This window comes from Sander vitreus, chromosome 20 (genome assembly GCF_031162955.1).
Source record: "Sander vitreus isolate 19-12246 chromosome 20, sanVit1, whole genome shotgun sequence".
In the NCBI taxonomy this organism is placed as follows: domain Eukaryota; kingdom Metazoa; phylum Chordata; class Actinopteri; order Perciformes; family Percidae; genus Sander; species Sander vitreus.
Genome location: NC_135874.1, coordinates 25,463,101 through 25,485,783, shown reverse-complemented (window position 1 = coordinate 25,485,783; position 22,683 = coordinate 25,463,101). Strand labels below are relative to the sequence as shown.

The 22,683-nt window shown below is 41.9% G+C and overlaps 1 protein-coding gene across 1 annotated transcript in view; it reads left to right on the top strand.

Moving 5' to 3' along the window:
- Positions 1-14,529: 14,529 nt before the first annotated feature.
- The window catches only part of gabrb1 (gamma-aminobutyric acid type A receptor subunit beta1), a 55,573-nt gene continuing 47,419 nt past the window's right edge, over positions 14,530-22,683 (top strand). Inside the window, exons 1-3 of the mRNA XM_078278187.1 lie at positions 14,530-15,009; positions 15,115-15,206; positions 15,314-15,381. Coding sequence (XP_078134313.1) covers positions 14,930-15,009; positions 15,115-15,206; positions 15,314-15,381 — 240 coding nt within the window. The 5' untranslated portion in view covers positions 14,530-14,929. The remainder of the gene's footprint in view (positions 15,010-15,114; positions 15,207-15,313; positions 15,382-22,683) is intronic.

The following is a 22,683-nucleotide window of genomic DNA, read 5'->3' as shown; positions in this document are numbered from 1 at the left end:
CAATGCAATACAAAATATAGTATTGAATTCTTGCACAAAAAAATAAGCCATATGTATTTTACTATAAATAATCACTCTCTATAAGTTCATTAGCCCCACTGTTCGTTTCTTCTGTGGGTGCAGATGTCTTGTTCCTTTGTTTAAATAGAAGCTGTGTGGTTTCTTTGTGCTGCAGAGATGAATTCCCCTTCCCTCTTGCTATACTCCAACCATTCAAATTACGTACACCCTAATATTATTAAGTGGGTTCTCCCATGTGAGCTGAAATGAGCTGTCGTCAGATCCCTGAGTGCATGCAGGCTGAATAAACCAGGGGAGACTGGGCCATGGCCAGGGAGGTTCAGAAAGTAGAGAGATAAGACGAGAGACAGGAAGCCAGGTTTTTGGAAAGGCTGTCATTGTGATACACAGCCTGGCCTACAAATGCAGGAAAACAATAACGCAAACTTGCATGTCCATACCATAAGGGAAATGACACAATTTCCCCAACAGCAGGAGAGTAGAAACTGTGGCTCGATCTACAGTTAGTCCAGAGACTACAGATTACAAAAATGCACATTTAGCATGAGGCCAAATAGAAGTAACCGAAAGTTAGCGGAGATGAAAACGACACGGTCTACCTCAACCTAAGCCAAGCTGCGTTAAGCAAGGCTTGGGGGCACAGGACACATAGCGGAACATATTACCCAGATCCGAAGCCAAGAGATGAGCCAGCCACGCTGCAAAAGCAAAGGAGCGGAGGAAAATGTAATGCCTGTGACACATGAGCGGGCAGTACTGATTACGACGAGCCATGGCGTCCAACACAGCTGTGCCAAAACTGAGGACCATGCCACCAACACAGAAACCAGGTTGACAGACGAGGTACAGTAGGAAACAAACAGAGCAGCCGTCACCTGCTCAGATAACGCGCTGAACAAAACGGCGTAATTAAGTAATTAAGGTGCCGGTGCAGTAAGAAAGAAGAAAAGCTCTGCTACATTAGCATTTAGGTGCATAGGGGCACGAGTTAGGCTGTAAACCTTTGTGTTTTAGCAATCACCTTTCTCTTTTAGCTAGTGATGGCCAAATGAAGCCTCGTTAAGCTATGTACATCATTTTATTTAATTTCTGAGCTTGGTTTAAAGAAAAAGGCTCAAGGAATGGAAATTCATGGTGCTTTCAACCCTTTGTTGAACAGAGAACGCCATCTAGTTGGCTCAAAATGGTTCACAAAGCTTTATGAAGCTTCAAGAAGCTTCTTGAGGCTTCATTTGGCCATCACTAGCAAAGGAGCGGAGGCAAATGTGACGCCTGTGACACATATAAGCGGGCAGTACAGGAAACTGTAAGAATGCATACCTTACAATCTGATTGTGATGTGCCAAGGTGTCTAACCCAGCCGTGCTAAACTGTGAACCACGCCGCCAACACAGAAACCAGATTCACAGAATGAGTAAAAAAAAAAACACTAGAGCAGCAGTCACCTGCTCAGATATAGCGTTGAACGGCTTAATTAAAGGGGCGCTATGCAGTTTTGGCCATTTCTTCGCCGTTTTCTCACTTTTTGCTGGCAGGTTTCTCTATAGAGCCCCCCCTACAGCTTCAGAATAGATATTTGGCAGCTCTTATGTTTCCTCGTGTCTGACTCCTCGTCGGTCCGTCTGCCGTTTCCTCTTTCTCTGTTCCTCCTACAATGCTTTCCTAGCTTTCTGCTTCTTTTTTGCCAGCTCAGCCATGACGATAGTGTGAAAAACTCCATCGCTACCTTGTTAGCCGGATCCTGAATGGGCGTATGTATGCAGTGCCGTGAAGCAATTCATTACAGTGCGAGACCTGACATCATCAAGCGATACTTCCTGACGCTGAGGCCAGCGGCCCAGCGCCCAAAAGTTGCAAGGGTGGTTTTTCCGCACACAGGCACTAGGGGGGAGCGAGACGACCACCATTCAACTAAAAAAAAAGTCATATAACCATTCCAATGACTCCAAAGCTGTTCAGTTAAGGTAAGGTACGCTAAAAAAAAAACTGCATAGTTCCCCTTTAAATTATAAAGGTGCCAGTTTATCATTAGATCACAATTTAGTGGGCAGATAGAAAGGAGAAAACCTCTGCCACATTAGCATGCTGAAATTAGCATTTAGATTAAGGGCTACTAGCTTGGCTGTAGACCTTTTGTAAACCTGTGTTTAGACTTTTGTGTTTTAGTGATGGCCGCATGAAGCCTCATGAAGCTTTGTGAACAATTGTATTTATTTTCTGAGCCCACTAAATGGCGCTCTTGTGTTTTTTTTTTAAAAGGCTCAAGGAATGGCAATTCAGTGTGCTTTCAACACTTATTGAACAGAGAGCGCCATCTAGTGGGCTCAGAAAATAAAGGAAATGGTTCACGAAGCTTCATGAAGCTTCATTTGGCCATCACTACTTCTAGAACAATAAATGTTTGCACTTACTTGACATTCAGCTTCTGTGCTATATTTCTTCTTCTTATATTTAGAAAGGTCATGTTCCATTCAACCCCCTTAGCTAAGCAGCCCTTCTCTTCACTACATGGATGTGTCTAAAAGAATATTCCTTCATTATCAGAACGATTGAACCTGAACAAGCCTCCAGTTCATTACTGGGTCTACAGTATATCAATTGACAGATGGCTACACTGGGACCAGTAAAACAAGTGCACTTACGGGTTTTTTAATGGCCGTGTGACACCTAACCTGTGTAATGGAGCTCCAGCTGTCAAACACTGACTGATGCTAATGAGAGATCTGACTGTGTGATGCATGCGTAACAGAAAGAACAGGTCCGGGGTAAATGAGACCTGCTCAGGAGGGACTGTGCTTCAATGAGACAGGTTTAACTATGGCATTTTGACTAACCAGGTTGGATTATCTGGGGCATTTTTATTCCAGGATTGGATGTTACATGAACCACATTATACCTGGGACACCATTTCTTACATTTTGACATTTTATTGGAATGATAAAAAAACAACTAACGTTTTATTAGGTTTTTGCACAGGAACAGAGCCGTCTTCCTGAAAAGAGAGGAGGAGGAGGAGATCAAATCTTGTATAAAGAGGCTTATTAGAATAATATCTTGGTTGCCATGCCACCCGATGGTATGAATAATGAATTTAATATAACTCCATTGTGATTGTAATTTGTCATACTTGGTATGACACTGACGGTTTGATGGTCTCAGTGATGTCAGCAATGTGAAATCTTACTATGAAAGATTGTTAAAATGGACAAATGCAGAGATATGCTTGATGGAGCTGAGTAGTCTCGCATTGCCAGATGTATCGCCACAGCGCTGTAGAGTAAGGTCTGGCCCCTCCACACATACATTCCAGGATAGAAGAAAAAAATGATCTGGGTTGTTTGCATTTCTTTAAACCAATCACAGGCGACACTATGCAGCGACGGTTCTGCAAAATAGTCTCGGGAAGGAATTTGTTTTGGTGGAACATTTGCACCCAGCAAAAGAAAAACGGCACATTAAATATTAACTGTTTACACAACACAGTAACGTGAGCTATTTAAAGAGCGGAAGGCGAGGAAATATCCGGCGGAATATCAGGCGGTGCCAGATGTGAGGCAATTGTATCAAATTGAGTAACAAAAAAAAATGTAGTGAGTAATGTAAATAATTGCTGTTGCTGTTGATTACTTTTACTAAATAATTAATGATGTTTTTTTAGGTAACTTGCCCAACACTAGTGATGGTCAAATGATGGTCTTTATTTTCTGAGCTCACTAGATGGCGCTCTCCGTTCAAAGAAAAGGGTTAAAGGAATGGCAATTCAGTGTGTTTTCAACCTTTTGTTGAACAGAGAGCGCCATCTAGTGAGCTCAGAAAATAAAGACAGTGGTTCGCGAAGCTTCATTTGACCATCACTACCCAACACTGGTAACAATGCAACAAAAATAAAATGAGACCCATGAGTCTGTTGTCCCGGTGCATGCTGGGATGGTACCAATGCAAACTCATACAAGTACTAAGTTGGAACCAATTATAATTTTCAATATTCATCCTCCACTGTCAACTTAATATTTAATTTGCTTCATAAAGCTTTGTGAACCATTTTGAGCCCACTAGATGGCGTTCTCTGTTCAACAAAGGGTTGAAAGCACCATGAATTTCCATTCCTTGAGCCTTTTTCTTTAAACCAAGCTCAGAAATTAAATAAAATGATTTACATAGCTTAACGAGGCTTCATTTGGCCATCACTAGCTAAAAGAGAAAGGTGATTGCTAAAACACAAAAGTTTACAGCCTAACTCGTGCCCCTATGCACCTAAATGCTAATGTAGCAGAGCTTTTCTTCTTTCTTACTGCACCGGCACCTTAATTACTTAATTACGCCGTTTTGTTCTGTGCGTTATCTGAGCAGGTGACGGCTGCTCTGTTTGTATTTTAGTGATAAAATGAACTGACTCTGGCTCTGAATGCATACCTCTTTACCATAAGATGGGATATCACTTTGTTCGTAGGCACAACAATTTGTCTTGCAATACAAGCTCCAACAATTAAAAAGATAACACAAAAACAACTTAAGACAAAAGTTAAAAATATATCAGGCATCATTAAAAACATAAATAATTAATATGACGGGGGCCCAGCCCTGCAAGAGTGGTCACAAATAGTCATACATATATAAATATATGGGAGGAAAACTGTCACTTCCACTAATTATTCCACTAATTTTTTAAACAATGCAATTACCCATTTGAGCCACCAGGGGGGCAGTGCTCCTCCTGCCCCCCCAGCCGTCTCCGCGTATGCAGTCAGACCCATCTGCTAGGGGGCCGAGACTGAGAACTACATGGATAAATATTCACCAAACAAGCCACTTGGAAATTTTGCTCTTTTCATGAATACAAAAGTTGGGTGACCACCCCCCGGACTAAAAATTTTTTTAGTCCCCTCCCCTCAACAAAGAATAAAAAGACATGACCCTCCCTTATTTTCCTCCGGTGGTCCATTCCATAAATACCGAACGGTCCCTTAGGCCGGATATCCGTTGTTTTGGGCTTTCTTTGTGTTGGAATTTGAAACTCCAGTGGATTTGTGAGGACTATGGTTAACTGCTCCTCAGATCTCTGCAGGGTAAATCCAGACAGCTAGCTAGACTATCTGTCCAATCTGAGTTTTCTGTTGCACGACTACACACGACACCTTTTAAACGTACACCAAAACAAGTTCCTTCCCGAGGCTACAAAGACAATTGTGATTGGTTTAAAGAAATGTCAATAAACCAGAGCATGTTTTTCTCTCATCCTGGAATGCTGTGTGGATTCGCCAGACCCTCCTTCACAGCGCTGTGGAGGAAGGTGTGGGAAAGGGAGACTAGGAACAGCCCTTCAATTTAGCAAATAATTTCCATAGATTGGTCAAATTAGTTCTTACTTACTCGAGTTTTATTATAATGTGTCCTATGTATTTGAACTTTAAAAGGTATAATCAGTTGTCTTAACAAACAGAGGAGTTTTAGAGGGAATGGAGAAAGATAAGCAAACTAAGGACACCATCTTGTGGTCAAACATGTCAGAGCAACACCCTTTGCATTGGGGTGATGATAAAAACCTTTACTCACATGCAGTATATGCTAGTTTAAGTGATGTATATTCTTATGAATGGAATGTATGTCTTTGTTCAGTCAGTGATGATGTCTAACTACATTGGCGTTCCAAAAGCACCACTTTGGCTTATACCTTCCACACTGTACAGGCTCAGTGATCGTCACAGTGTTTCCTCTTATATCAGGTACGTAGTAGACCTCAAACTGGATCCTGACTGGGATCATGTTTTAACTTCATCTGATTTTGAAGAGGGAGCAGTCATTAGTCTATATTCATGACATTCCACTTCCGGAATTGCTCCAGTGCCGTCAGAAATTCCGACAGATGTCCCGTCACCTTCCGTTTTCTTTGTGTTGTAATTCTAATCTCTGGTAGATTTCTGAGGACTATGGTTAACTGCTCCTCAGATCTCTGCAGGGTAAATCCAGACAGCTAGCTGGACTATCTGTCCAATCTGAGTTTTCTGTTGCACGACTAAAACAACATTTGAACGTACACACGTTCCACCAAAACAAGATCCTTCCCGAGGCTATTTTGCAGAGGCACCGTGGCTCTGTCCGACACTTAAGCGCCGCCCAAGACAATTGTGATTGGTTTAAAGAAATGCCACTAAACCAGAGCACGTTTTCTCTCCCATCCCGAATGCTGTGTGACTAGCCAGACCTTCCTCCGCAGCGCTGTGGAGGAAGGTCTGGCAAAGCGAGACTACACAGTCATGAATGATCTGGTGCTTCCTGTTTTATGGTGATTTATTGTTTAAGTCTGTGTCTTGTATTTTTGTCTTGTTGAGTTCAGAGTTTTGCATCTTATTGTTGAGTTTGTGTTCTCTACTGTCTTTTATGTAAGTGTTGAGTTTTTTTTTCTTTTTTCTTTTTAAAGGCCCATATAGGGATGTGCAGTGCAAATAAGCTTAGACTATCAATGCTGTTGTGTGTGGCATAGGTCTATGCTACATTCATTGTCCCTATACAAATAAACATGAATGGTGTAACATGACAGATAGCTAGAGATAGAGATAAATAAGATACTCAATATATACAGAGAATATATGAAAAGATCGTGTGCAGCAACTGCTTAATAGCAAAAGCTATTTGCTGTGATTAAACTGTACTGAACTCTTTATACCACTAGATGGCAGTGGAGCATAGACAACAGTAAAACAGAGGGGTGTTACAGCCCGGCACAGTTTTGCATATCACTAAACATGACATATAACATTAAACATATGCTGAATTTAACCCTGATGTTGTATTTGGGTTCCTGGAGGCACCTTTTTTACCAGCTCAAAACAAGACAAAAACAGAAAATGACACATTGGGTTCTAAACAGTGGTAGGAGAGGATGAGAGACTGTGGACGGAGCAGATTCAAATATTGCACGTTAACATGTTTATGTCTGTTGAACAGGTGTATTGATTAGGAATTGGCTTTTTACTTCTGAAGGTTTTATTGCACGTACCAACGTGATTGGTTTAAAGAAATCCAAGAAAACCAGAGCACGTTTTTCTCCCATCCTGGATTGCTGTTTGGAGTAGCCAGACCCTCCTCCGCAGCGCTGTGGAGGAAGGTCTGGCAATGCAAGACTAGATCATATGTAATATATCTGTTTTGCACTCTTTGACCAACAGGTGGTATTGTGAGCAAATGAAGCCTCAAGAAATGAACCGAAAAGTTGGGTTTATATTTCCCCAAAACAAAGATTCAACAAAGGAAATAAAGGGAAAGAGTTATAGGGCCCTTTAAAAAAGGTCAACAAAACATAACTATAAAAAAATAAAATAAAGCTAGCAAAACCGAAATGTTAACTCAATTAAGGTACCTCTCGAATGAGACATGAGGGACACTTACAGTATATACAAGCTGGCCAAACCAATAAACACACAGGGGAGGACAACATGGACAATCACTAAAACTGGCTGAAAGAAATCCTTATCCCACCACCCCTGCTGTCAGATGTTTTGGTATGGTCCAAGGTTGGGGTCTTTGCATAAAATCAGGCTCCACCCTTTGCCCCATCTTTTGTTCCATCACGAAGAGAAGTCAGCAGACAGGTAACTCTAAGACAAAGAGAAATGAATTGATATATTGAACTAAATAGCAACATGACAAACAATGTAAACTGTGTGCTAGAAACATCGTATTGTCTAAATGCTAATAAGGTAAATCTAAACCAAACAAACTAATGTCTTATGTACTATTATGTGACTGCAACTTCAAATAACTGAACATGTGGTCATGATGTGGGTGAGTGTGGTACAACCTTAACCCTCCTGTTGTCCTCGGGTCAAATTTGACCCGTTTTTCAAAGTTTCCGCATCAGAAATGTGGGTCTCTTTCAACCAAATTGTCCCAAAAATAACACGGATGGTTACATACAACACTCATAGCAGGTCAAATTTAGGATCAGTTCACTACTTTCATTGCATTTTGGGTGTTTTATTCAATTTTTATAGCATTTGAAAAACTATGAAATCTCTCGCTTTCTAAACAGTATACCTGAGTAAACTGTGACAGTCTGTGATTATCCACTAAATTGTAACTTAGGTTTTAGTCTTGATTTAGTGTTCACATTCGTTGGGTCACCATGACTGAGACACTGGGGTAGATTGATGACCTCTGTGTATCGAGTGTGTGTAGAGGTTGAATAAACATCCGTAGATTTCAATATCTCTGGCTCGTTGACTTCTTCCACGTAGTTCACTACAATACGTATATACAGTCTGTTTCTCCCCCCGTCTCCTCCTACTGTTGGATTGTCCAGCCCATTCTGCTGCATTCTTACTCTTTCACCTGTTTCTTCAGCATGCTTTCTGTCACAAACCGGCAAAACTCATACCAGTGTATTCCCTTAGTATGGGAAGACTTAGGTGCGTGTATTTGGCGGTGGGTTTAACGTTGCATTTTTTAATTTGGAAAAAAAATGAAGCAATTTCCCCATACATTTTGTGTCTCTCTGTAGTCATGTCTCTTTTTGGTCATTTTTGTTTTCTTTGGGTTTTTTTTGGGTCTCTCTGGTCATTTGGCGTCTCTTTGTAGTCGGTTTGTGTCATTTTGTGGTAGTTTTGCGTCTTTTTCACATCACTTTGGACCGTTGTTATCACCATATCTGGGTCTGAAACGTTGGAAAAGCTAGAGCAGATAATACATTAATAACACACAAAAAGCTTCAAGACAAAACTTGCTGAAGAAGTCGAACTAGAATCATTAGGTCTGAGAAAAGTCTTTTAGTTACATCCATTAGGCCTATGTGCTGCCCAAAACGGCTCGGGTGCTGCACTTAACCCTTACAGTGGCAGGGAAAACCCTGCATATGTGTAACCAACAGTGGTGTGAATGTAACAAAGTACATTTACTCAAGTACTGTCCTTAAGTACAAATTTGAGGTACTTGTACTTTACTTGAGTCTTTTCTTTTCATGCCACTTTCTACTTCTACTCTGCTATATTTCAGAGAGAAATATTGTACTTTTTACTCCACTACATTCATCTGACAGCTTTAGTTACTAGTTACTTTACAAATTAAGATTTTGCACACAAAACACATAGTTTATAAAGTAGGATATGTTATTATAAATTAAACTAGCCAACAATATATAAGCCAACAAGTCCAGCTGAAATGACTAGCCAATTAAACACTTAGTTGATTGACAGTACAGTTTGGATCATTTCCAGTTTCTAAAATGGGAGGATTTTTCTGGGTTGAGTACTTTTACTTTTAATACTTTACTTACATTTTCCTGACGATACTTCCATACATTTACTTAAAGGTGCAGTAGGTAAGACTTATAAAACTAACTTTCTGTCATATTTGCTGAAACTGACCCTATGTTCAAGTAAAACTACATGCAGGTAATTAAAAAGAAAATCCAGCTCCTCTGGCTCCTCTGGCTCCTACAGCCTGTAGTGTGATTTGCAAAAATCCACCGCTCCCTGTTCAGATGCACCAATCAGGGACAGGGGGGGTGTCTAACTGCGTGTCAAACACTGCTCATGCACACGCATTCATTCTCCCTTGTGGGGGGAGGGGCTTAGGAGACAGGTTTTGGGCTTTAGCAGAAAGGGGGGGAGGGACTGAGAAGTTGTCGATGTTCAAATTTTTTGGCTAAGTCCTGGATCTTCACAATCCTACCTACAGCACCTTTAAGTAACATTTTCAATGCAGGACTTTGACTTGTAACAGAGTAATTTAACAGTGTGGTATTAGTACTTTTACTGAAGTAAAGGATATGAATACTTCTTTGCTGCCAAATGAATCTGTCTTCCCCCACCCACACTCTCGGATCTCAATTTTAAGGCTATTGCACGCATCGCAACCACAATAGCACAGGACAACACACACCCACTCAACAGCCACTTCACTATTCTGCCCTCTGGACGCAGGTGCAGGTCCGTAAGATACAAGAGAGCTCTCTATGGCAAAAGCCTGGTGCCTGCAGCCATAGCAACCCTAAACAAGAGACCCAGATTAATCACTGCCACTTTGTCTGCATTATCTGTCTATAGATATGTTTCCATACACTTGTCAAGTGAATTATCTGAAATTCTCTAAAAACATTAATGCAAATAAAGCCCATGAAATCGGTTTCCATCCGACGACTTTAAAGCGAATAAAAACCTGTGCATAATGACGTCACATGCTGTTTTGCGGTCAAAGTCAAAGTTTGCTAGCCAAAATGGATCGCGTCGTCTACTTACAAATGATTAATATTGCAAAAGTTGTAATGGTGCCAGCTGATAGCAACATATCAAGCTATAATAAGACAACAACGATGCTGTGATGATGCAGATGCACGTAAATGCCAGACGACAAAGATTTTTGCTATCTAAAATAGCTGTTGTCTTTTTGTCCACTTATATCTGTCTTTGTTGACACCTGCCATGTCTGAAAAGAAAGCGGAAATGCGTGGCGGAAATGAATAAAACTTAATGTTTTATGGCCAGTTGCAACCATAAAATGACCTAAAATGTAATCGCAACTCATTCCATCAGTGTTTATCGCATAAGAGAAAATTCCGATGAGAACGTGTCTATATTCATGAAATTCAGTCAGATTTTATTGTTTCCATGAGGCATTTTTCATACGATATTACTTAATTGGCAAAAAAACGTGTGGATGGAAACATGGCTTGTGTTATTTCTCTGCATGTCATTCTTTTATGTTTGTACTTTTGTTTGTCTTTAAACGTGCTGTGTCCATAACGTATGGTGTTTCTGGCACAGAATTTCACCTTGGTGACAATAAAGTCCAAAGTCATATGTGTGTAATGTGAAGGGGATATCATGAAGGCCCAGACACACAGAGCCGACGGCCAAACATCGGCAGAAAAGGCAGTTGGACTGATCAGTCTCCCCAAATTGGTCAAAAAAATGCCTCAGAACACACCAAAGCGACGAGATGTAATACGTCTCCATAACAGCAGGCGGCACTTATCTGTATTGTCGCCCAAAAATGAAAACCGGCAGCTGATTGGACGAACGCGTCACGTGGGTCTGGTTTCTCCGGAAATTCAAAGACAGACTGTCATGGCGGCTTGTTCAGATTCAGATCTCATATTGTACTAAAATAGTTCACCGAAACGTGTTTCTGAAAACATTTTAAGCGAGAAATAGGCCGTGCAGTTGCTGAATCTGTCTTCATTTCAGATCGACAAAGGTCAGTTTAAAAGATTTTCGTCAGATTTTGAGAGACTCAGTCACGCTCATTCCGCTCCCCATTTCCGGGTTAGCACTCTACCAATCGGATGGGTCTTTTGAGTCCGACTGCCGGCAGTGCCCGCCCCGCCGATTATACATGTCAAATCGGCCAAAATGAAGGCCGACGGACCCTCGGATGGAGGACGGCACGGAACACACCAAACAGACTCGAGTCACTGACGGCCAATTATCGGCTCTGTGTGTCCGGGCCTTTAGAATCAAGTTGTCATTTATTGAGAATATTTACATTTACATTATTCGATAGGGTTGTAATTTTACTACATACTACATACTACTACAAAGTCATGACAATATGATAAAAGTACTGTAGTCCTATTATTATGAGTCCTTTTTAAGATTATTTTTGGGCATTTTTAGGCCTTTATTGACAGGACAGCTGAAGACATGAAAGGGGAGAATGGCATGCAGCAAAGGGCTGCAGGTCAGAGTTGAACACTGGCCCGCTGCTGCTTCGAGGAGTAAACCTCTATATATGGGCGCCCGCTCTACCAACTGAGCTATCCAGGCGCCCTATTATGAGATTTTAAAGGAAAAGGTTATACAACATTAAGGAAAGGCATAACATGAAGTTGGGTTTTGTGAGAAGTCGTACTTTAAGATAAAAGTTGTACTTTTATGAGAATACATTTCAAAATATGAATCTAAACAAGTTGTTTATTCATACTTAGCTGTAGTAAAGCAATTCACTTTTACTAAAAAAACAACGTATTGTCACAGATATTGGGACAATGAAGTAAAATCAATTACATAATTTCAGAGTGGTATAATCAGATTCATTTTTTCTCAAAGAACATTTAAGTTTAAATTTTTCAGAAATAGTATTTACTTGTACACAACAGGTATCAAAATGTAAATCAGGACAAACATTAAGCTCAAACTTTGAAACCCAAGCAACACAAGGAAGGGAGAGATGTTTGGTTTGCAGACGGTCCTCCCCCCAAAAAACGACCCCATAAGTCATTTTTTAAAGCAGCAATTACGACCCATGTTTACGTTTATAGTTGAAGTCAGGTAACGAAGTATAAGAGCGCCCAAAACTCCACATCAGGAGGCAGATTTGGTAGGTGTGTCAAACAAATACAGGACTTTCACCCAGGAGACCGGGGTTTGTGTTCCATTTGAACTTTTTTAAGTTTACGAAACAAACGTAGTGATTTAAAACCAAACCATGATGGTTTTCTAAATATAACCAAGTAGTTTTTGTGCCTAAACATAATCAAACTGTGCCCGTTTAACAACGTTAAAGCTATAGTGTGATGTTTCTGTCTCCCCCATGAGGAATTCTAACTAAACAACATTGTCGGCGCGTCCACATGATACAAGCCTTCCGTGATCGCACACGCGCCCCCTCCCAACCCTCCTCCACGCAGTTGCTAGTAGCCAAGGAGGACACGGAGGATTAAATAAACATGGACTCTTCAGAAGAGGTCATTATCTTCACTTGAGCTTCTGCGCGGGAAAGTCACCGGACGACGACATTTTCTGACCATAGCCATACTGAGAAATACAGAGAGAGTTGTGTGGAGCTAATAGTCTTAATTAGCTTTGTAGCAACTCATTTGGCAATGGCTTGAATGTAACGGCCGTTCAATAATATCAAAAAGTTACGCACTAAAGCTTTAACGACGTGTTTAAAACCACGACCGTTACGTTCTCTGGTTTAGATATGAAAAACTCCTATGGGTCATATTAAAGGGTAGGAACATAGTCTATTGGCGCTTTTCCATTACATGGTACCTTCTCGACGCGCCTTGACTCTACTCGCCTTTTTTGGTTTTCCATTACGAAAAAAAGTCCCTGGTACCTGCGAACAGGTACTTTTTTTAGTACCACCTCGGTCGAGGTTCCAAGCGGGCTGAGCCGATACCAAAAGGTGACATGAAAGTGACAGAGGGGGGTGTCCTGAACAAACCCGCCATTTTTAAATAGTTTATCCAACTGTGTTTTTTTTTTTTGCTGCCTCCAGCTTCATTTCAAACTAAATGTGTCTTCTGGCTGTGGCAACAACAACACACCTTTGACGTTCTGTGTGTGTGTGTGTGTCGCGTTAGGTCACGGCAGTTTACTGCGGCGCCGCTATGACGACCAGCCACACTGAGGCGGTACTAAAATCTGCAATGGAAAACGGACGCACAGTGCGTCGAGGCAAGTAGAGTCGAGGCAAGTCGAACAAGTACCATGTAATGGAAAAACGCCATATATAAACGATTTGTCTTTGTGATGTAAAATTAAACTCCGGTGGATTTCTGAGGACTATGGTTAACTGCTCCTCAGATCTCTGCAGGGTAAATCCAGACAGCTAGCTAGACTGAGTTTTATTTTGCAGGACTAAAACAACTTTTGAGCTTCACATGTTCCACCAAAACAAGTTCCTTCCAGAGGCTATTTTGCAGAAGCACCGTGGCTCCTTAGCGCCGCCCATGACGATTGTGATTGGTTTAAAGAAATGCCAATAAACCAGAGCACGTTTTTCTCCCATCCTGGAATGCTGGGTGGACTAGCCAGACCTTCCTCCGCTAGTAGGAACGAAACACCAATGTTGTCGTATGGTTTGGAGGACTTTTTGGCTGGATGTAAACGTGGGTAGGTAAGATTTCTGCAGTTTTTGTCACTTTTTTCTGTTTTTAGTTTTTTTTTTCTCGCTTTTTCAACATTTTTTGGAACGTTTTTGTCGCTTGTTTCGACATTTTGTTGCTTTTTCCAAAATGTTTGTGTCGTGTCAGGCATTTTTGTCGGTTTCTTTCCTTTTTCACGCCTTTTTGACGTTTTTTTTTTTGTTTGTGTACTTTTTTTCGTTTGTGTACTTTTTTTCCGGCTTTTTGTCACTTTTTTCAACAGCTTTGGCGCTTTGTAGACGCCTGTGAGGCTTTCTTCGCCGTTTTGCTCGCTTTTTTCAAGGTTTTTGTCGCTTTTGTTTTCATCTTTTTGGCGTTTCTGTCTTCTTTTATTTGGACTGCCACGGGGCCATGTTTTAATTTATTTCTTTAAAAAAAATTAAACAAACTTTATTGACAGTTGACAATAACGATATCCACCAGGGGGTACACTAATGGCAGAAAAACATTACTAAACAAATAATTAAGTTGGTGTGCAGCAGCCCCGTGACGCGAACGGAATAGGAGCCCCGAAAATGCGCAGTTCCTCGGACGTGCTTGTGTTACATCTCTCTCTCTCTCTCTCTCTCTCTCCCCCCCCCCCCCTCCGGTTTACTAAAGGTGACCGCGCTCACTGCTCATTACTTAACGTCTTCAGATTGAGCGGCAGCGGGAAGACAAGCATTGCCGCAGATCTGCCCCGGTGCTCCGGACACACTGCTGTGTCTGCTGGAAAAAATCTGACAGTGCTGCCGGAGGGGTGTGTGTATGGTGTGTGTGTGTGTGTAGGCTATATGTGTGTGTTGACATCTAGAGTGCCGGGAGAATGTATGCGCCGCTTCATGCGCCAACCTTCACTCTTCATATAAAGTCTCCACACCTACAGGCGGGTTTCTTTTTTTCTTCATCATCGCGTTTTGGTCATTTTGTCTCACCTTGCCGACTGACGCTTGAATGTTGATACAACGACGCGCATGCGTTGCTCTCGGAATAATTTGTGCAGCCTAAGTTTGCATCCCTGAGATCTTGTGGTCAAAGTCGTCGGCAGGATCCGAGTTAGTGATGTGGACTACTCTGGACCGCGGATGCTGGGGAGTCTCGTGCTTGTCCTTGCTGGCGAGTGTGGTCTGCGGGGCGCAAAGGTGAGCTCACATAATAACATCATGTCATGTATTAGCCTATTTCAGACAAGGCCCAAAAGATTTCATTTATAGTTCTGAATTGAAACGTGTGTGTTTTGTCCTCAGCGCTAACGAACCTAGCAACATGTCCTATGTGAAAGCCACCGTGGACAAGCTGCTGAAGGGCTATGACATCCGTCTGCGGCCTGATTTTGGAGGTAAAAAAAAAAACTGTGTTTGTGTAACAAACATGTGGCAATCAGTGGGCTGCTGTAGCGCTGTATCATGCTTACTGATACTCTGCTGTCATGTTGTTTTTCAACAGGCGCCCCTGTGGATGTAGGCATGAGCATAGACATCGCCAGCATTGACATGGTGTCTGAAGTCAACATGGTGAGTTACCTTCTCCATTCTCCCTATACTGTAGGTGATGCGGTATGAGACACACACACACACACACACACACACACACACACACACACACACACACACACAGCCTCTTTCCTTTTTCCGTGCACTCTTCCAAAAACAGACGGAGAGAGGAGAGAAATCCGTGTCAGTCCGGTTTTGCCTCTGTACTTGGTGCAGCGCTGCTCCTGAAGGAAAACTAGCCCCGAGCCCCCCCTTCCCTCCCTACCTCCCGCTCCCTTTTCAGCACCATGGAGAGATCCGCAATGTGTCAAAGCCAATCCGTATGCATCGAGTACTTCACCGCGGTGGCACAACCAGCGAACGCTGTGAATTAACAAGACAGAGAGAGAGAGAGAGAGAGAGAGAGAGAGAGAGAGAGAGACTGTTAACTCATTCTACACACGTGTCTGCGGCCAGTGTGAGCCTGGTGTCAGAAGAAGTAGGGAAACGGACACAATCGGGAGGGAGAAAAGGAAATAAGATGTCTGTGTGCATGTTTTGTCCCTTTTTTCTGGCCTCAGTGCAGTAATTACATAACGGCTGACTGAGAGTATGAGTCAACAGGAGGAAGGAGGCCCAAAAAAAGCAGAGAGTGTCTGCGGAATATGATGTTACCACTTAATACACAGTACAATGCAGCGCTGCCAAGGTGCCCAGGGAATACACACCATCAGTGTTTTATAGCAGGACCAACTGTTTGAAGTCGGTGAGACTGTGTGTGTGTGTGTGTGTGTGTGTGTGTGTGCGCGTGCGTGCGTCTGCGGGAGGCATTCAGATCTATTAACACATACTGATGGTAATGTACATTTGAACTGCTGTTGCTTTACTGCAGCTTTACGTAGGCTACAGCCTGATCTGTTATGTAACTTCCTTTTACCTACCTGCGTACAGTAAGTCTCCTCTTAGATCCAGATATATTGCACCTTTTATTCTTCATCATGAGAAATGGAGATATTTGTAAATGCAAGGCAAGGCAGCTTTATTTCTACAGCACATTTCAGCAACAGGGCAATTCAAAGTGCATTACATAAACATTAAAGAGCAGTTGAAAACAATTAAAAAATATAAAAACAGAAAATAAAATGAGACAGATATGAAATGCATGAATAAGAGAGAGAGAGAGAGAGAGTTGCAGCGGACCTGCAGTTTTCTGGGAGTTTGTTCCAGATATGCAGGGTGCGATTTTCCGGGGAGGATGCATGGAATTTCCCCCTGTCTGGTATACATACCCCGGCCTCTGATGAATTATTTGTATTCCCACTGGGGACAAAATGTATACCCCCCTCAAAGTGATCAATGCAACTTCACCAATAGACTATATGCACTATATACAGTACCTAAAAGTATTTTAAACTAAGTAAAGCGCTGTAACGTGTCTATAGTGCGATAGAATGATAAAATCCGAGTGGGACGCCGGTTACCAGCGGCAGTTGTGTAGCCGCCAACAGGTGACTGCGATCCGGCTACAGGCACCGCCAGATGACGCTCCTTTCAGGGGCCGTGGTAGTGGAGTTTAGCCAGAAAAAGTGAGCGTCATGCAGCGATGACAGTTAAGTTTAGGCACCAAAACGATTACTTAAAGTGCTCATATTATGCTCATTTTTAGGTTCATAATTGTATTTAGAGGTTATATCAAAATACGGTTACATGATTTAATTTTCAAAAAGCACCATATTTTTGTTGTACTGCACATTGCTGCAGCTCCTCTTTTCACCCTGTGTGTTGAGCTCTCTGTTTTAGCTACAGAGTGAGGCATCTCACTTCTGTTCCATCTTTGTTGGGAGTCGCACATGTGCAGAACCTAGGTAAGGACTACTAGCCAGTCAGAAGCAGAGTATGAGAGCGTGCCCTGACAGTACCTAGGTAAGGACTACTAGCCAGTCAGAAGCAGAGTATAAGGGCGTGCCCTGACAGTACCTAGGTAAGGACTACTAGCCAGTCAGAAGAAGAGTATAAGGGCGTGCCCTGACAGTACCTAGGTAAGGACTACTAGCCAGTCAGAAGCAGAGTATGAGGGCGTGCCATGCTAGCAGCTAGGTGAGCATTATAACGTGTGTTCCAAAGTGACCACGTTTGTCTCTGAAGTAAAGGCTGGACTACAATAGAGCTGTTTGGAGCAGTTTGTGAACAGTGTTTTCTGTTGGAGATAGTAAGTCCCTTTGGGGTGGACTTTGGGCTTTTTCACTTTGTAAACCTATAACATGCACAAAAAGATATATAACACAATAAAGGAAAGGGAAAAAGCCAAAAAGCATAATATGAGCACTTTAAGTTTAGAGAAAAGATGGTGGTTTGATTAAGACATTCACCCAGGAAACGCTCGTTCAATCCTCGTGAAAATATTTTGTTTTCGCCGCGAAGTGAACTCCGCTCACCGGCTTTGAAAGCGCTGTTTTATTTTGACACCACGTTGTGTCATTTCATTTTGAGATTATTTTCCATTGAATATTGAAGTGCATAAGTAAGTGTTTTGGCCTAGCCGGCCGAGTGGCTCTATATCCATGGTATTGAAAGGGGGATTTAATTCTGGCATGTTTTGTTATATTGTGCATGATCAAAAAACATTTATGTACTTCCGTTGATCCAGACTTGGTGTTGTAACAAAAGCAGAACCTGTGATAATGGATGCATGTTGGGTATGTTAAATTCCTGCTGTAGCATGACTAAGACCATTGCTGTGTGAATTATCTTTTGTCATTGCAGTGTTTCCTTTAGGATGTTTTTTTAGTAGTGGGGGCAGGTCTGTCCGAACAACCCATCCCCCAACCCTGCGCCCTGCCGCCAACTGACACTTGGCTGCAACACAAACAAATATATGTATTCACCTCTATTCACACACAATGAGGCATATTTTTGAGGAACTATAGGGTACTTAACATCTACAACAGGTCTACACTTAGAACGGACCCACCGCGGTGACATTTTTGGTGGAGCTGTTCGTTTAATAGTCGACTCGGAAGAAAGCGAACGTTTTGACGATAAACTACATCAACACAACAGTATGTGGAGTTAAACTGGACGGGCCCAATAACTCTGAATAGTTCTACTTGTTGTTAAATGCAATGTGAGTGGCAGGATAATTTTAAAGGCAACCACGACTACATTTTTTGTACAACCCTGTTTCTGATAACGTGGCGGCAGAAATTCTTCCATGGTGGGCCGCCACTACAAAATCAACATAGAGGAAACACTGCATTGCCTGTAGATTTGCCTTCTTGCATTTGTGTATTTGCTTACTAGCAACCCACATTTTAAGGTATAATACATGTAAATTCAGCATTGGAATAACTGTTATGGGGTTGGAGTGCAACTGAAACTGCAATGTGTCATTTTGTGTCAGAAGCTAGGGCAACTGTCTGTATATAAAATAGATACTAGTATGCTTTGTGGAGTTAATGATGTGTTGTCATTGTGAGCCTAGGTTATGAATTGTTTAGCAGATTAACTTGGAGCTGTCAAAAGTACCCATGGAAAATGGATGGAGCCCAGCAGTGCTAAGATCTGATTGGTCTGCCTGTCTTTATGGGTCAGTGATTGGACCGTGGTGCCCTGTCTGATTATGCATCTCGATGAAAACAAGGATGGGAAAGGCTTCTTAATGCTGTTTGATGGAAACTCTTGGCACAAGATGCCACCTGAGCAAAACCAGAGCCAAGCTAAACCAGAAGTCTGAATGGTCTTATACAGTACAGTATTGATTTAAGGTAAACGCCTGAAATTGTGGTCTCAAGAAAGTGTAAAACAGAGACTTTGTTAAAGTGTGTGTGTTTCAGCAGGCTGTTCTCATGAACCATGCGTACGTATAGCTACAAAAAGTAAAGCACTGTCATTCGTATGTATTCCACATAGATATACGAGACTAGATATCGTCTTAGATTTCAGACATAATATTGTAAAATGGCATAAGTGTTGTCTTTTTCTGGTTTTAAAGGTGGCATTACAGTAAAGTGATGTACTTTTCTGAACCTACCAAACTTACTAGCTGTTTTATTTGCCTTTACCCACTTAGTCATTATACCCACATTATTAATGATTATTTAAAAAAATACTCATTGTGAAGGAGGGAGGAGTTTGGGGTGGATGGGCGGGTCGTAAAACATAGCGCTTTCAAGCGGGGGGAGCGGAAATGCGTGTTTGTTTTCTTGGTAGTACTACTTAAGGGGGCCAGTGTTTTAATTCAAACCACAATTGTTTTTTCTAATCTCAATTAGTCCTTTTGGTGCTTAAAAGTAATTGTCGTCACCGCAGGATGGGCAACTTTTGTTGGCTTAACAGTGAAAGGTACCCGACTTCCAGTAACCTTTTTACTTTCTTAATTTAACTGTAAAGACCGCTAAAAAAATCCCTAAGGGCCCTATTTTAACGATCTAAGCGCACGGCGTGAAGCGCATGGCGCAGGTGCGTTTAGGGCGTGTCCAAATCCACTTTTGCTAGTTTAACGGCGGAAAAAAGGGTCCGTGCGCCAAGCGCATGGTTCACAAGGGTTGTACTTGGTGTCATCTCCCATTCCCTTTAAAAGCCTGGCGCGTTTGTACCTTGACGCATTACTATTATGATGGTGGATTTGCACCGTAATATTTTTATTTGTAATCTTTTGCATGTGTGTGTGCTGCTGCGCTTCCCCGTGTGTGTAACAAGCATAGTGTGCGCACGCTGTGCACGAGTCTAGGTGCTTGAATTGCTTTAAATTGACAACTGGGGCGGTCTTAAAATGGCAAAGACACTTGCGTCGGGCTTTGTGCTGCGCCGGGTGCAAGATAGGGCCCTAACTGCTCATTAGACCGGTTGTCAACTAGCTTGCTAGCTCGAGGTTTGTTGTTGTTTCCCATAGCGAAGGGATTTATCCTGGAAATGTACTTCCGTTGATCCAGACTCTGTGGAAACAAAAGCAGAACCTGTGATAATGGATAGATGTTAGGTATGAGAATGCGTTGGTTTTAGCTCCTACTTATTTCACTACATTAGTGGATATATTTTAGATAACCCTGAGAGTCTGAATTAAATCGTGGTGCATGTTGGAAATCTTTTGCACCTAGAAAATGACAAATTGAAACTAAAGAGTGCTTCATGCAGAGAAAACTTAACTCACCTACATCCCATTTTCTGCTTCTTTACCACCTTTGGTGAAAAAGCAGTGGTTCCCAAAATGTGGGGCATACCCCCAGGTGGGGTGCAGATCCATTGCAGATGATCAGGGGTAAAATGTGGAGTGGCAATAAAGTTGACAATTTTCACCACAACATATGTTGACTTATAAAACACGTGTCGATTTAATATTAAAGCCGCACTCGGTATCAGTATTTTTAACAAGCAGTCCCATGGCTTGTGTGTCATGTAAAAGGGGTCAATCTAGAAAGAGGCTGGTTGCTGCCACTTTCATGTCTGTATTTGACTATGGTGATGTTTTATACATGCATGCTTCTTCTCAAAGTTTACGTGCACTGGGCACTGTATACCATGGAGCTCTGAGGTTCATCACTGGTTTTAAAGCCCTCACTCACCATTGTGAAGTGTATGAACGTGTTGGATGTTTTGCCTTCCCTGTTAACACGGAGACTTCAACACTGGCATATCTTCATATACAAGGCTATTTTAGGTCTACTTCCATCCTACCTTCTGACCTATAGCGGTGGAAATAGTATCGGGACTTACAATCTTCGTTCCCAGGATCTTTTCCTTCTGTCTGTTCCAAAGGTTAGAACTGAACTGGGGGAAAAAGGTGTTTTAGTTTGCTGCTCCCCCTACCTGAAAAGTTACAGAAATCCATGAAACTTACTGAGCTGCTCTCGCTTTTAAGAGGATGTTGATTGACTTGGAGGCAGCCACATCTGGCTGTAGATGTTTTGCCTGATGTGTTTAGGATTGTGGTTGACTTTGAATAAAGGTAAATAAATAATAAATTCATCGTGACAAACTCACAGAGAATTATGGGTAACTCTGCACCTCCTCCCAGCTCTTCACAGCTTTTTAGCCTCTTTCAGCCCATTGTTTTGGTTCAGTGAAAAAGCTAAAGCCACTTTACACTACCAAGAGCAGACTGACACAGTTATAGTACGTGTCCATTGTCAGCAAGAAATCCATGCTTCTCATTCATTTCTATGGGAGCAGCTGTGCAATGCAGGGTAGCATCGCGGGGACTTTTGAGAAGCGGGGCGTCGAGTCGTCTGCTCCTCATTTGCATAAAGTTGAATCCAGGCAACTTTATGCAAATAAGGAGCAACCGGCTCGGCTCGACGCCTCTCAAAAACTCACGAAAATCTTTTAAACTGACCTTTTGTCGATCTGAAATGAAGACATATTCAGCAACTGCGTATCCTATTTCTCGCTTAAAATGTTTTCAGAAACCCTTTTCGGTGTTACAAAAGTTACAAAAACATTTGGACACAATCAACGCCACATTTGGACACAACTAACGCCTAACATATGTCTTAAGAGCTAAAAGCAGCCCCTAGAAACTGCAAAAAGTATTGCATTGCATAATATATAACTGTGGTAGTGAGGATGTCCCTAAAGGAAAGGCCACAAGTTCATTATAATTTGAAGGGTTTATCCCGTTGGGAGTATGAATGTGCTCGGTAACGTTCATGGCAATCTGACTGTTAGATGATGATTGAAATTGGAACGTTTGGCCTGAAGGTGGAAATAGAGAACAGCTCATGGAGTGTGTTAAAATGGGAAGGGTTCATCCTCTGGGAGCATGATTGACCTCAGTTTCATGGCAAGACACATAATTCTTGAGTGCACGTAGAAAATGTGGCATTAGAGATGATGGTGGCTATAAGGGACAGGTGAGGGTGTCACTGACAAGAAGATAATCCATCCTCTGGAGATCCTAAATATTCATAGCAAACTGTATTCAAATGCAAATAGTGCTGGTGATATGTGAATATTATGTTCACTTTTTCACAAAAGCATGACATTTGGTACAATTGCACAGTTTGGGGTGCTACACATTTTTAAAAACGCCTATTTTACTACTCCACCATAACCAAATTATGTATTTTGCATCATATCTTCTGAGACAAACGAGGAGAAATAGTTGACTCTAGCACTTTATCAAAGCTCAAAGAGACATTGGAATGATTAGGATTCATTCTCTGGTGACTATGAATATCCATACGCGATTTCATGGCCATCTGTCCAGTAGTACCTTTATTTTTGTGGACCAAAGCGTTGCTTCGACAGATGGGCCATCTTGACTTAACCCTGAGAGTGTTAGCTTTCTACTTGTTTACATATGGACAAAGAGCCAGGTGGTAGAAGTGGCCTCCTTCAGATAACCCT